The 16,242-nt window shown below is 45.3% G+C and overlaps 1 protein-coding gene across 2 annotated transcripts in view; it reads right to left on the bottom strand.

Annotated features, from left to right (window-relative positions):
* Positions 1-3,153: 3,153 nt before the first annotated feature.
* Positions 3,154-16,242, bottom strand: part of CLIP2 (CAP-Gly domain containing linker protein 2) — a 64,856-nt gene continuing 51,767 nt past the window's right edge. For both annotated transcript variants that reach the window (XM_072978444.2, XM_072978443.2), the window contains 7 exons: positions 15,527-15,584; positions 15,025-15,108; positions 14,200-14,356; positions 13,039-13,198; positions 11,677-11,862; positions 10,795-10,857; positions 3,154-8,784 (listed from right to left, as the gene is read on the bottom strand). In XM_072978444.2, coding sequence (XP_072834545.2) covers positions 8,773-8,784; positions 10,795-10,857; positions 11,677-11,862; positions 13,039-13,198; positions 14,200-14,356; positions 15,025-15,108; positions 15,527-15,584 — 720 coding nt within the window. In that variant the 3' untranslated portion in view covers positions 3,154-8,772. The remainder of the gene's footprint in view (positions 8,785-10,794; positions 10,858-11,676; positions 11,863-13,038; positions 13,199-14,199; positions 14,357-15,024; positions 15,109-15,526; positions 15,585-16,242) is intronic.

The raw sequence follows: 16,242 nt of genomic DNA on the forward strand, positions 1-16,242 counted from the left end.
GTCATAAGCCATGAACCCACAAACCATGATTCATGAATCCACAAACCACAATCCGTGAATCTGCAAACCACAATCCGTGAATCTGCAAACCACAATCCATGAATCCACAAACCACGATCCAAGAACTCAAGCCATCTCAAAGACCTACATCTCTGGGTAAGCATAGATATGAGGGATGATGGCCAAATCTTTCGAACACGGCTTTCACTGACAGGTTTAGCAACAGGCTGCAAGTTTAATTGCTTGTTAATTTGTTATGATGGGAGAATGTTTCCTTCCCTAGCAACTTACCTAGAACTTGGAAATAATATGCTGTTAATTTGTTGCATTAAAAAAAAAACAACTTCATAGTTGATATGTGGGTTAATGAGACCTAAACTCATTAATCATTTCTCCATCTTTTTGGCATCACAGATTAGAAGTTTTACATCTATATATATTTTTTAATTGCATGCCTTATTTCCAAACAGTGATGGAAAATCAGGATAAAATTGTTGTGGAAGGGCTGGGAAGGTTTGAGTAAAATACCATCACCTCCCAGTGGAGTCATTCAAAATACCACTGCAGTTTTCAACCTGCATTTTCTGGAGGTTTTTTACTGGTCGTTGAGCCATTTTATTCACACAAACCCCTTTGTGTTAATTCTGGCTCATTTTTATTTTCATGGGTTGTCGGCCTTTTAGGTCTTTAGTGCCTTTACTGACTGATTGCATTTCTATACCATTTCTACAGCTGAGGATTTCTTTAAATAAGAAAACGGAAATTGCCCTCTCCTGCCCCAATAGACTACCACATATTTTTCTATGCACGATTCCCCAGTTTTTGAATCCACACAAAAATCAACCAACTCAAAGCATGTACACACATCCGATCTTCTGTTGGCCTTTGGTGGTAGAGATCTGAGCCGCATCCACAATTTAATTTACATTTGACGCATAGATCAGAACAAACAACACATGTATATTTTTGCTTGAGATTGCAATGCACCAATGACACACTCTGAGATTTGGTGTGTGTGTGTGTGTGTGTGTGTGTGTGTGTGTGTGTGTGTGTGTCAGAGAGAGAGAGAGAGAGAAAGAGAGAGCAATAAGGAAACCCACTCCTAGAGGTTGGGCGGTGTTCCACAGCCTCAAAAGGAATGTTCACTAACATTCCAACTTCGGAAGAGGAAGAACCCAGGTCACCAGAGTCATGAAGGAAGTCGGACAGTCAGTTTTTTTAGGTTGTGGGGAGCGCCAAGCAAGCAGGATTTGCAGGAGGGAGAGTGTCGTTTTGTCTTGAAATGGGTAGGTGCCGTGAAGCGGGGTGGAGAAGATCTCACATGAGCAAGTGACCGTGGTGTGGAAAACTACAGCCGCTAACTGGAAACAGAGAGCATGTTCTTGGACTAATGGATAGGCAGAAGCAGACAAGAGTGAAAGGGGAACCCAAAGAATGCCACGTTGTCATAGATAGAGACAAACACCAAGATGTGTAGTGGAGAAAGGTCACAATGCCATCTAGTGACAGGTTTGGGCAACGGGAGGCTCACTCTTGGTGCCCAATGAAAGCAGCAAAACCCTGCATACAGTGGCTTCAGTACCTCCTCAACGTGCTGAGTTTTTCCAAGGTTTTCAGGAGAACCTCTAGAGATTCCCTGCTGGAGGAACCAAACAAGTGGAGAGAGAAGTCAGAGGAAGTCCCACAGCAAGAGGCGGGTTGTGTGGACCCACAATACCGACAGCCTCACCTGAACTGGGTTGAAGAGAATGAGGTTGATCCGGGCATTGCCAGTGGAACAAGAACTGGGATTTGAGGGTGTCGGGGCATCAGCAAAAGCATCTTAGGATATGATTACTGTTTACCTGGGTCTCTAGAGTAGAAGATAAATCTCAGGGTCATTCAGGGTGGAAAAGGAGAAAGTCTAACATTAGCCTGCGAGGTAGCCCATTCAGCCCGTGTAGCCTTGGGTGAACTGCACAGTCACCATGCACCCCCAGAAGGAGATAAATGGGAAGCCACTTCTATATATTCTCTATCTCATAAACCCTGGAAAGGGGTCACTGCAAATCAGAATTGACTTAACGGCACACAGCGCATAAGCTTTGGTGGGTTGCAATCCCCATCCTCAGATACCTCTGGAAAACTGGGCCACAAAAGCTTACACAGAGTAATACAGCTTAGTCGTTAACGTCACAAAAGACTCTTTGTTGCTATTACCCAAAAGGTGCATTATTCTAATCGTTACATAAAAGCTTGGAATTTACCGTATTTTCCGTGTATAAGACGCCCCCATGTATAAGACGCCCCCCCCTACTTTTCTAACCCAAAATTAAGAAATCTAAGTGGGGCTTAGCAAATGTAGGGTTAAAAGGATCAAAGCCCGGCAGGATCACTTTGATCCCTGCTTTCCCCTCCACTTGTTTTTTTTTCTCTCCTCAGCTTACTTCCGTGTATATGATGACCCTCAATTTTTCATCTAAAGATTTTAGAGAAAAGTATAGTCTTATACATGGAAAAATACGGTAGTTTTAAAACATGGTTGGACTCTCCTTGTAAATCAGGGATCTTAACCTGTTGCCTCCATCGTTTGTGCATAAATCCAGCCCTCACTTTTGGGGCACAGCAGCGATTGTACGAGGATCGAGATAACATCTTCCAGCATCGTGATTGACTCTGTTCCACACCTACAATGTCATATGGCCCTGTTTCCTCCAGTCACCTGCTTTCCTTCCGAGGAAGAGGACAGATGGACAGAGTCAATGGATGAAAAAAATCCCACTGCGTGCAGGACGGAGGAAATAAGTTTCTTCCCTTGAATCCTGAAGCTTTGTCACTACTTCTGCACTGGGAAACAATGTAACTAGTCTAAAAGAAGGGGTATTACAAATCCCAGCATCCTCCACAGCTATCTATGTAACCCTTTTTCAACATCTTTCTTTTTTCCCAAAACCAGAACTATGCAGTGTCTTTCTAAAGAATGGATTACAAACCCCATCATCCTGGCTCATGGTCTGGGCTAGTGAGGCTCACAGGTACCAGAGAGCAGCATCTGGCAGTCTACACAAGAGTGGGCTGGAAATCTACTGCCTTCTTGATACGTACTGCAGATCACAAATCCCATCCTCCTCCACCAGGGTTAACGCCATCAAGAGAAAACAAAGAGCCCCTCTCTTCCGCCACAAGTTTTATTGGTTTAGTATGAGTTCATCACACTTTAGCAAGCTTGTCTTAGGCCACCTTAGATACATTAATACATAATCTGTAGAAGTAGTTACGCGTAATAGACTCCCATCTGTAAAGCTTTTTTTTTGTACAGAGGAAAAACAAAAAACAAAAAATTGTTTTATTAATCTGATAACAAAATAGACATTAGCTGTCAAAACCAATCTTGTTTACCTAATAAAATCCGATAGCCAAAGAAGTGACTAACACTACAAAATCGGTATACATACCGTAAGGGTAAGAGGTTATCCATTTTAATTACATCTAATTCTCAGCTCGGTTCTGGGTCCCGTATTCGAGTCAGACCCATCAGGGTGGTTTCCTTAGTGGTTCAGAGAAATCTGTCCAAGATTTATGTGCCGGATTGCCGGAATTGTGTTGGCACCTTTCTTTTTTTGGTGTGAAACTGGCATGCGTGTAGTGGCTCGGGACCCCAAGTGGTCTGTTGTTCTGGCTACACCCTTGGCCGGTGACAGCCTTAAATATTAGTGTTTTATCCGCGTACCATTGTGCCTTAACATTACAACACCCTGCCAACCATTTGCAAAGCTCTCTCGTTCATTCTGAAGTAAGCCATTTGGCCTGTAGATTATTATTATCATTATTTAGCAGCGTGGGAAGCCATTTCCCTGACTGGCATTATTTCGTAACCCTGTGTTTTCTCCAGTCCAAATAACGCCTGGAAGACCAATCAGATCAACATGGCTTTGGAGAGGTTTCCACATCCATGCTGTCGAAACTAATTCACTTCCTGCCTCTCCGTGGAAAGAGAAAAAAAATAAAGACAACCGCATACTCCATGGGCTGAAATCTGGTAGGGTGTCATAACCAGAGTAGGCCCATTGAATCAATGGACCTTACATAGGTGCTGATTCACCAAGTCCCTACTGATTCAGTGGCCCCGCTCTAGTGGCAACGTCCTACTGGATCCCAACCATTGTTACAACAAATAATCTGCAGAATTACACATCAGTGAACCAGCTTTGAAGTGTTGCTTTCTTGGACTACAAAACCCCCAATCCCCTAGCTAAAGGCCATGATGGTGGGTGGTTTGTGCCCTCCCCCCCAAATTGAATCTTTCTATATTCTAGCTGGGATTCCGGTTGGTCCTCGTGAAAACGTTTTGTGCTAGTAAAAGCCAAGCAGGACGCGATCGCTCTGTGATTCAGGATCCTTCTCTTTAAAAATGTCTAAACCAAAGTGGGGGGGGGGGACAAAACCTTCAAGCAACGACGGGAAACGTTTGACCAACTTTGGAATTCAGATCCAATCGGGATAGTTTAGTGGAAAGCATTATCCTGCAGTGACATGAATGAAAAGAGGTGGGAGACACGACCCACCTGTTTCGATCTGTTCCTCATCGGTGTGACTGTTCGCACCTTATCCAAACAGAACAAAAAAAAAAAAAGAAGGAAATTGTGTTGTTTTTCCACACACCACTGAGGCAGCGTAGCGTCCGAGACCCTCTGGATGATCAGTTTATTTTAATTTTTTTCTGCCCTGTTTCACCTGCCGTTGATCTCCTCCACAGAGGAGAGAGGACAGAAAAAGTCTGATTATACTGCATCTGTTATTTCCCAAAAGGTACAGCGTTTATCTGTTTGTGCGCCATTCTTACACAAAAGCCTGTGGGTGGCGGAATCCACAAAGCCGTTGACGTTTCCCAACTGGGAAGTTGTGCAAAGGTTTCTTGAGGATCAGCTGAAATGCCATTAAGAGACAAGAAAAATTAGAAAGAGGAAGCAGAGACATTGAGAGGGTGGTGTTGCTTTTTTTTTTTTAAGCATTTTTTGATACTAGATCGGCCTTCCTGATCAAATCTGCTGAAGGAGCATCCTATGAAAGAAGCAAGAATTACCCCCAGACTTCACATGAGGTCTCGTGCCAACTTGGATGAAGAAATGCCAGCCGTGCTGAGAACTCTCATTCTACTAGACCCGGGATTTCCAGCATGCATGGACTACAGCTCCCAGACGTTTGCAGGAATTCTCCCAGCCAGACTTTAAGGGGTTAAGGCAAAAGCAAAACCAAACCAGTCCTCTGAATTATCTGTAATCACTTTTGGCTAAGAAATAACAGCTTCTCTCAGACACAAGGAGTTTGCTGATGGGGCTAAACTCAATGGGAGCTGCAAGGCGTTATAGGCCTTGTAGTCTCCCTGCAAGGTGCCTCTCAGGAAAATACCAGGCCCATAATGCCTTGCAGTTCCCATTGAACTCAACCCACTTTCACTGTCTTCATCATTTCTGAGAGAAGCCATTATTTCTCAGATGAAAGTGATTATAGACACCTGAAAGGGCTGGATTTTTTAAATATATATAGCCATGAAAGAGACTGATGGAGAGGGGATCTGAGGGTGAGGATCCAGGCCAGGAGGCCAAACCTTTAGGTTCGCCCTTCTCCTGGAAAGTGGCAGGGTCTGAAAGGGGTCGTCCGCCAGGATGGGGAGAGTAAAATCCTCAACCTGAACTCCAGACAGTGGAACAAGCTGCTCACTCAGAGCTTCCTGAGATGTCTCCAATCCCCCCTCTCCTCGCCTCTTGGTCTCCTGCTTTGAGCCAAGATGGGACACACATCCTGATCCAGGAAGAGGGAAACGTCAGGATGGGATTATCAAAGAGACTCAGCTATGAGACCATAAAAGATGTAATTAGATGCCTTGCCATCAACCCGTCTGGAGCAAAGACAGGAACCCAACAAAGCAAAAGCAAGCGAAGGAATGTTTTTGTGGTCTTTCGAAGAATGTAGACAAGCTTCTTTAACTGCCATAATCCCTGGCTGTCACAATCCCTGGCTGGGGAAAAAAGTGGTCAGAAAACAGGACAGCGGTTCTGTCTATCTGTGGTTAAGATGTTCGGAGCCTCTTCAGTTGTCCTAGTTTAGCAGGAAGAGACCAAGTCCATTGCGGTGGCCAACACCATGATGACTCTAGCAAATTCATCACGACGAGCGTTCCGATTTCTTTTTAAGCCTGCGGGCTCAGGTTGTGATTCTTCCCACCGTAGGAAAGGAAGAGTCAGATAAGCACGCAACCAAGAAGTCCTCCTTTCCGAGCTCAAGCATCCTCTTCTTCATAGGAATGTTTCCACCAGTTGACCTCCTTGTCTGGAGCCACGTCAAGGTCACGTCGTCAGCCAAACGCCGCCCCTTCGCTGGGGCTTATAATGATCGGTCTTTCTGCTCTCCTGACTTCCAACGGGGGGAACGTCTTGACATTGAATGACTGCTGGCCATCGGCTCTGGCGAACCACAGCAGGGGGAACTCTGCAGGACTTTTCTTAGTGAAAGGATCAGTGGTTCGACGGAGAAAGCCACCGAAAGAAATCACCAACGGATGATGCTCACATTTCAGCCTAACCTTCAGCAGATCCTTTAAAATCCGTGGCCAGAATCCTATCTTGAAAACAAAAAAACTATGCCCCTAAGGTAAGGATGCAGGGCCATGTTGCACCTTCTGGAGCAGTGACTGATGCATGTCTGGTTAGACCCTTCGTGAAATCAAAGACACCCCCTGCCAAAGAGATACAGTTACTTCCCCGACAGCATTTTTGGCTGACGGAACTTGCGTTGCATTTGATAGGCCTATCCTATGGATGCCAATGGCTCTACTCTCATTGGGTGTCAAATTGTGTTCAGATGAGTTGGGCTAGCCAAATCAGCAAGGCTAAGCCTCCATCGAAGCCAATCTGACAAGAGATCTCGGAATTAGAAGCCTTATCTGGTCCTGGCATCCTATGTTCACTGGTGCAGCTGTGTGGGCATGGAAATGTTTGCCTACATATGCTCTAGGATCCGAGTTCAAGTCACGTTCTCATGGCACAAACAAGGCTTCCTTAAAGAACTCATCCTCCAGACCTGTTTTAGCTCAAATCTGGGGGAACATCCATTTTTAACTCAGCGTCGCTTCCTAAGCTGCTTTTTCTAACACTGAAATGACAAACTTTTTGTCTAGGAAAAAAAAAGAACCATATTGTAATCACACATATTTGGAAATCTGTGTACCATTAGCGGGAAGGGAAAACAACAGGAAAACACAACTTCACTCATACACATACCCCATTCATATATTAGAAAATGCACACTTTCCTGTTCGAAAATGAATCTCTGTGGCTCAGATTATATCTGCAAGTGGAACGAGTGGTAATTCTTTTCCTAAAATTAGGGTAGGAGGCATGAGACCCATCAGACTACAGTGCCCATTGCCCCCAGACTGAAAGGACTGATCGGGGACGATGGGGAATGTAGTTCACCAAGATCCAGAGGGTCCCAGCTTCCTAAATCCTGACTCAGTGTGCATTGGCAGGAGTTCCATGAAAAGATGTCCATTCATATCGGGGACAGAAAAACACAGCAGAGAGAAGACTTAGAGATTCACCATTCAATTTGACACTCTAGCTTTCTGCATGCGAAGAGATTTTCATATTTTTTTTTTTGGTGGGGCATTGGAACACTTTAACAGATCCAGCCCCAAGTGAAGTCATGAAGCTCCACAGAACGGGGGGGGGGGGGGGCAAGCCATTTTGCCTCTGTTTCGCTGCATGTCTCAACTGCGCCCGTGTTAGCAGGGGCCGGAATTAACTTCCGCTTTTAGTGAGAAAATGTTTGGGAGAAAAGCAAATCTCAGTGAGAAAGCCACCGAGAGAGAAGCAGAACCTCCAAAGAGCCTCCAGAGGTCTGCTGAGGATTCAACTACACTGACCCTTATATCTGCCTATGTCCACACCGGGTTTTGTTTCAATCTTGGCCCTGGTGGATTCAAGAAGAAGGATCCTCGAGCCCTTAAACGTACGGGCAGCAGCGCCAGTCCGCCACCATTTCATATGCTCCAAACAACTAAGACTTGAAAGTTACTGACGTTAAAATAAGTTAAAAGACCACCTTCAGAATGTGGCACCCCAGATTATCCGATTAGAATCGAGCACAGCCTCCAGATTCTGTACCTCAAAAATGTCTTACAGGGTAGGGGCGAGGCAAGAGAGATTATTTTCCCACGGGCACAGACAAGCCGAGGTGCCTCCCACAGTGAACCGTGCTTCGTCCTTCTGCAGTCCCGCCAAAGCACAGAACAGGGGGTGGGTGGGAACACCAGAGTCTAGTGGGAAGATTTAAGCAGGGGATTCAAACGTCACATACAGATCCTTAGTTACAAATCCTTACCAACCTTTCCAAAATGGGCTAAGCGGGGAAAAATATATCTCACCCATGTTCTGTACTGCCCAGGCCCAACTCTTACCAGCCACCGCTGCCGGGCCCCCACCCTCCAAGATACTGGAACTAAAAATCCCTGGCCAAGAATACAATCCTCGCATCGGGAGAAGGTCAACCACTGAAATGCTCACGGCGTCTTCTTCAGGGACTGGGCCCAGCTTGAGAAGCAACGCTCGAGGAAAGGTTGACTTCTTGAAGTCTGTGGAAATACGTTATGAGTGCGGTAGTGTTCGTAGAGCAGAAAATACTTTAGGTGGCGCTTTAACTGGGTTTTTTTTGGGGGGGGAGCCATCTCGTTTCCAACCTCTTTTGAGGAATGTATCTCATCATCACAGAGTCCTCTCCACCTCTTGTCTGTCATCAGTGCTTCTCCTGTAAGAAGGGAAACCCAGGTCATGATTACGAGAACATATGTCATCCTTCAATATCGGCAGGAGATAACCTTTCTCTGGGTCCCACCACCTTCACAGGTGTGGTTGGTAGGCACATGGGAGAGGGCCTTCTCAGTAGCTGCTCCCAGAGACTCTGGAACTCCCTCCCACTGGAGGCCAGCTGGGCCTCATCTTTGCTATCCTTCCACAAAGAGCCAAAGACCTTTCTTTTAGCTTTCGCTCAGTGATTGGCTAACCGAGTGTGTTTTTCAGATTTATGCTTTACTGCTTTGAATGTGTTTTTGGTGTTGGCTTTGTTTACTGTCTTTTAGTGTGGCATCTGATTTTTTTTTTCCGTTATACTAACTGATGTTAGCTTTAAATATTGGCTTTTAATGATGTAAGCCACCTTGGGCCCTTCTTGAGAAGACAGGAGGAGTAAAAATATTTTACATTTCTGAAATGCCCTCTGATACAAACCTTGATTTTTAACACAAACTATAGTACATAGATACTTTGTATTTAGCTTTATACTTTCCTTCCTTTTAAAACAAAGTTTGCTAGGTGGCAGAGAGAATAATTACTGTTGCACAAAAGTACAGATACAACGAAGCAGAGCAAATCAATATTAGAAAAAGACAGTTTTAAAAACAAGGGCAGCCCAAACAAAAAGCTGTAACTTCTAAGCTGATAGAGACCTAGAGAATTTATTGAAAATCAGCCCTGACAATTTCTTTGTGTTTGGGTAAGAAGTGGTTAATGGATGAAGAACAGAGTCAGGTTCTAGGATTCAGCCCAGCCTGGGGCTTCTTTGTGAATGGTAGTGAGCACTAGTTGGTACGCTGTAGACCATCTTGACTGCTGACACTGGTGTCATCAACATTCAGGCTGTTATATAAACTAGCTATTCATTTTCCTGCTGGCCATATCAGGCTAATTCCTGGCATTTTGAATCATGGATAGAGAAACACAACACCCGACACTCATAAACCAGAGCAGTTGTGAAGAACTGCATAGTTAAAATACAAAAAAATCATGTCCACTCCGAAGAGATACTATCAAATATGATCTGGCACATGCTTCTGTGTATTGCAGCTGTGTATCGCAGGAAAGAAAAAGTCATATTTTAAAGCAGGATTGATGGAATGCTGGAACAATCAGCATATTCATATGACAGAATATTCCTTCCTTTTCAAAGCCTTATGTATCCACCCCCCCTAAGAAAGGGGATTTTATTAAATTGGGGGCGAATGGGTGGCAAATCTTTAAAAAAAGGAGAAAAGTTGTATTTTCTTTAACCTTGTGTCTCAATTTCCACGTGAAAGGCAGGAGATATAGCCAAGCCAATTAGCCAGCCAGCCAACTCAGTCATTACAGTGGTACCTTGGTTTACAAATTTAATGCGTTCTCCGGGATGTTTTGGATTGCGAAAAAATTTGCAAACCAAAACGCAGTTTCCCGGGGTGGGGCTATACACGTTCTTCATATTGCAATAAATAAATAAATCATAAACCGAGGCATTATTTTCCATACGTTTTCATTCGTAAACCGAAAATTGCGTTAACCATGGTGTTTGCAAACCGAGGTACCATTGTATGCTTAAGCAGTGGTTCCCAAATCTTTTCCACGCGTGGCTCCTGTGAGCCATCTTGCAGCCTCCCGGGTGCAAAAAAAAAGGCTGCCATCTTCTGCTCCTGCACTAGTGGACGTCTGGGGACAGGGGTCTGCGCTTAGACATAGACACGATGTTAGGCACAATCCCGGCCGGCACGCAGGGAGAACCACCGGTCAAGGAGAATGAAGCAGCAAAGGATGAGACGATTTCACAGCACCCCTGGCTGGGTTCGGCCACACCCTAGGGCACCGTGGCACACAATTTGGGAACCACGGTGCTTAAGGGTTGCGTCTCACTGGGTCCTTCTAGGCACCCATTCTGGGGTCAGCCTCGATTCCAGCCCCGCCGTCGGCCAAACGACAAGACAAACTCACGTCAAAAAAAAAACCTACACACCTCCTGTTTGTGAGATTTCTCCTGCTGATGGATCCCGTTTGCCGATCCGGAGTTTCCAATAGTCTAAATCAAAAAGCGCCTGTTAGTTACATTGTGTGCCATCAAGCTGGGACCGATTTCTAGTGACTCTAATAGGGCTTTCAAGCTAAGTGAGATATTTAAGGTGTGGCTTTTCCGCTCCCCTCGGTGAGTTTTCAGCCTCCCACCCCACCACCCCAGTACAGTGGTGCCTCGCTAGTCAGTTACCCCGCATGACAGTTTTTTTCGCTAGACACTGACTTTTTGCGATCACTATAGCGATTCTCAAAACAGTGATTCCCGTGGGGGAATTTCGCTGGACAATGTTTGGTCCCTGCTTCACAAACCGATTTTCGCTAGACGATGATTTTGACAGCTCCCTCTGCGCTCGCAAAACAGGTGTTTTCGGGACCTAAGCTTCACAAGACAGTGATTTAAACAGTTGATCGGCGGTTCGCAAAGCCGCTTTCCTATGGCCGACCTTCGCTAGACAACAACGATTCTTCCCCATTGGAACGCATTAAACAGGTTTCAATGCATTCCAATGGGGAAATGCTTTTTGCTAGACAATGATTTCACTAAACAGCTATTTCAGTGGAACGGATTATCTAGCGAGGCACCACTGTAGTCAATTGACTTGACCTGGGAAGGATGGAAGGCTGAGTCAGCCTTGAGTTGGCTACCTGAGCCCTCTTAGGATCAAACTCAGGCCGTGAGCAGTGTTTTGGCTGCAGGACTGCATTTGAACCACTACCCCATGAGGCTCCTCTACCTGAAGTAACTCGAAGGCTTCAGCAGTTGCTTTGGTGACCAAAGGATCAAAGCCAGAGGGAATACCGGAAGTCTGAGAGGGAGAATACTTACCTGTGCTTTTTCTGAAGTGCTCCTCATGGCCTCCATGAGCTTCTCCATCTGCTGGCCCTGCTCCAGCGCGTTCCTCAGGACGTCCTCGGTGTGGACGAGCCGATGCTGCAACCGGAGGACCTCCGACTCCGACGAAGGGTCAATGAGGGAATAACGCCGTTGATCGGTCACGGCCTTCTCTTTATCCTGGACGTGGAATTGTTAAAAAAAGACACCACCCACAAATTAGTGATTTACAAGCTGTTACTGCATGGGGGGGGAAGGGAGAGACAAAGAAATTGGGGCTCTCCTATCAACATGACTCAATTAGCCACAAAAGGAAGAAAGCAGAGGGAATTTAGGGGCAGCTCACCCACACCAAAGCAATTTTTGAGGAGCGGTAGACATAATCAGAAAGAGACACAGGGCGTTCGCAGTGGCAGGATCCCTGAAGCAGAACCACGGCGGAGAAAATGCCTGCTTTGTTGTGGAATTTTTAAAAGGAAAAAAACACAACTAATATTTAATTAATTCTTATTGGACTATATTTAAAGGCAGTCCCAACAAGGAAAGAAGAGGCTCAGTCCTTTAAACCCAAGGAATGCACAAGAATTGGGGACATGATGATGACAACAACAACGATGATGATGATTACAGTTCCAAGAATCTCCCAGCCATCATGGCAATTTGTAGGCCAAAAAGTAACTTTTTCCAAACTCTACTCTACTAACATGCAAGATAACCATTCACTAGCAGTTTCTTCTCTCAGAACCTGGGGAAGTTACTTCTTTGGACTATAATGGACTCTTTCCATTGGCAAGAGGACTATGGGAATTATAGTTCCAAAAAGCAATATTTCCAGACTCTGGGCATGGCCCGCCAGCGATGCCAAGACATTCTGAATTTTGTTAGAGGGTTTTGAACTTTGGTTCAATTCCTCTGGCAGCACAGCGGAAATCCAGGGATTTACACAGCGAAATTAGGTTCAAATTCCACAGAATAGACCACCTCTTTTTTCATCAACTGGCACTTACCATCCCAGTAACTCACTTTGAGATGTTAGTGGGAAGAATAAATGGTTTCATTTGCTTACAGTTGAACAGATAACAGCAAAAACTGAGAAAACATGTCAGCTTGCAGCAACGGGCCTCAACAGACAGCTTCCACCAGACTGACTGACTCCAACAGACAACAGAGGGAAGGAGTTCAAAGCAGGGAGGCGGGGCTCTCTTTCAAATCAGAGACAGGAGGGAATGATTGGTCACTGCTGGATAGATTGATGGTCATGCCAATCCAGAAAAGTCTCTCCAGCCAAACCCACTAGAGGCAGCATGCGAGGTTGCAATAACTCCAATGAATTTTTCAACCAGGTCTTTCACTCACCAGGACAATCAGCTTCTCCCGCAATCCCTTAATATCATCTTTGAGTTTCTGCTCCTTCAACCTCCATTCGGCTTTGTGCACCTCACGGCTCAAGTCCCGCTCGGGGCCGGGAGAGTGCCGGTTGGCTTCCATGAGCAACGCGCGGAGCTCATTCAGGCTTCTGGAAGGAGAGTCGGGAGAGAATATGTAGCAAGGGCTTTCTAGTTAGGAGGGTGGGATTTTCAGATTTTCTTGGACTATAAATCCCATAATTCCCCATTCTGAGAGTTCTAATCTAACTGACAGACATCTTACAGACACCTGAATGTGGCTCATCTGGGAGAAAAGGCCTGGACAGGAAGGCTTTGAGGCCAAGCTAGGCCTAGCTCCACCCAAACTTCCTGTTCTTGCCCCAGTGCTAGCTGGGAGCTTTTTTTTTTCTGAACAGGAAGCTAGGCCTAGCTCAGCCTCGAAGGCTTCCTGTTTAGGTGTTTCCTCCAGGTGAGTCACATTTAAGTGTCTGTAAGGGACGCGGGTGGCGCTGCAGGTTAAACCGCTGAGCCACTGGGCCGGTCGATCAAAAGGTCAGCAGTTCGAATCTGCGCAAAGGGGCTGAGCTCCTGTGGCTTGTCCCAGCTCCTGCCAATCTAGCAGTTCAAAAGCATGCAAATGCGAGCTGATGAATAGATACCACTTTGGTGGGAAGGTAACAGCGTTCTGTGTCTAGTCATGCTGGCCACATGACCACAAAAAGTGTCTACAGAGAAAGGTTGGCTCTTCGGGGATGAGCACTGGCCTCTAGAGTCAGACACAATTGGACTGAATTGTCAAGGGGAACCTTTACCTGTCAGGTGTCTGTAAGGTAAGGGGGGTTACTGTATCCCAATCTCTGCTCTCACCTCTCTGCCTTACTAGCCCAAAAGCCATGCAATTGACAGCACAGCCAGCCCATCTTTCACGCCAGTGGAAAAGCAGACAAAGATAGACCAAGAGACGGCTCCTGTCTTAGCCTGATCACAGAAGACATTCCATGCAGGGCCTTCCTGGGGTGGCTCCCTGTTGCCTTGGAGCCACCACCAAAAAGACCTGCCTTGCACTAGGAGGTCCTGTAGCGCTACTGTCGCTAGCCACGCCCTCTAAATCCATGACGCAATTGGTTGCAAAGGAGGGAACAAGACCAACCTTTCTTTTTTAAGCAGTTCCTGGCTGATCAGAACCAGCTGACCAGAAGCATCGTGGGTTTTCCTAGACACCGTTTCCAATTCTGCTTCCAGCCTTGTCTTCTCTTTCAACAGAGAATCGGCCTTCCTCTCCGTGCTTCTGCATCTGTTTTCCAAAGCTGGCGGGCAAAAAGGAAGCAAAAGCACACACAATAAAGCAAAATTGAGTCCTTTGGAAAGCTCAACGTGACTTTTAATTAGCCTCACCAACACAATTATTCCCCCACAACCGAATTCTTCTCAACACTTTAAAAAAAGTTTGTATGGGTTATGCCAGCCATTCTATTCGGTTTACCAAAAAGAAAGAGAAAATGAAGATAGAGAGAATCAGTCCACTATTTCTGCTGAAGCAACAGCTCTCTCTGGCATTCTCCAACCTAATTGTTTTGGCATCCAAGTGGACAGTTAAGAGAATCGTTAAGAACTGGCGCCAAAATAGACTGTGTTTTAATCTTATCCACCTTCAGCCTTTTTATTTTGTAGGCCACGTCCCTCAGCCTGAGAGCAAGGTCTGCTTTGTTACTGCTCTTTCTATGCCATAGGACTGTTTATATGAGGGGAAAAAGAAAAACATCGAATAAAGAAATATACTCTGTATGTAGAGAGCTAGCAGATCAGGGAGGTGAGTTCTAGTTGAAATTATTGTCTGAACTGCTAGATTTCAATATGCAGGGAAGTTATTCCATTATGTCATCTCTCTGCTCCATGACCTGACGGTGGAGCCAAGACAGAGAGGCGACCACCCGTTTTATGACCTTCTGTACAACACACGTCTAAGGAAACTTACCACTTACTTGGGACCTTAGCAATTCCGTCTGGGAGACAAGAGATGAGACCTCTTTGTCTTTTTTACTCAGCTTGTCCTGGAGATCTGTAGGAAAAAGGAGGAATCAAATCACTGCCTAGAAACAGGGTGGCAACATTTCTTCTATTAAGGACAATCCACAATGATAATAACCAACAGAGCAAACTCAGTAAGGACATCTAGTTTCAGTTTTCTGTATTTGGATTCAATGCACTGAGTTTTGTAATTTAAACAGAATTACAGTGCAAAAGCAGAATGAGCAAATGCAGTTGCTGAAGTAGGTCAGTTAGAATAAACTCATTTGAATCCATGGGGTGAATCTGAATCGCCGAATTTCCCGAACGCCAAGCTCATTCGTGCTGCATCGCATGAGGATGTCAATCTCAAAATCACAAGCCCTAGTGTTTCATCCTTCAGTGTCAAACCTGGATTCACTATACCCCACTCTAGTGTGTTCTGCACCCAGAACTCAGTGCCATCTTACCTTCCATCATCTGCTTCATCTTGATCTTCTCCTCCGAGATGTCATTTGTTTCTATCATCTGCAACGCACATAAAGACAACACGTACATATTTTGGGGGGACTCGGAACGAACATTTTCCCACACTATCCATGCAGGGCTGGTGGCCAGCCTGAGGAAGTGGGATTTTACTCACGAAAGCTTGCAACTTCTGCGATTTTTAAGTGGTTCAATAAAAGTCTCATCTTACACATGCATATATACCTATATATCACATTGTTTGCTAGAATGAAATGCAAGGGAAGTAAGCTACAGCTGTGGACCTCAAATTACACGAACCTGGAGGGGAGGTTGTCTCTATAATATAGCCAGAGACCATGCAATGTACAGCATTTGATATTTCCATATTTTCTGGCAACTATGGGTCGGGTGGGGGCTTGGAACTGATACCCCGAGGATACCATGATCTTAATGTAACATTTCAATAGTTAATTTGCTCCCTGAGTTTGGTGATGGCTCTATTTACTATTTTTCCTTACTGAAGACTTTGGGGAAGTCAAGGCTGGCAGGCTGCATGGTTACAGTCTTTGCCATAAATAAATCTGGCATCGCACAGTTGTTGTTGTTGTTTTGAGGCATTCAAACAGCTTAGTGGTGGCTTTTTTGGAGAAACCAAGGTGCTACAGGTATGATAGTTCCATGTAAAAACATCCTTTGGTTTCTTTTTTTTTTTAAAGTA

The sequence above is a fragment of the Pogona vitticeps genome, chromosome 7, assembly GCF_051106095.1.
Source record: "Pogona vitticeps strain Pit_001003342236 chromosome 7, PviZW2.1, whole genome shotgun sequence".
Lineage (NCBI taxonomy): Eukaryota > Metazoa > Chordata > Lepidosauria > Squamata > Agamidae > Pogona > Pogona vitticeps.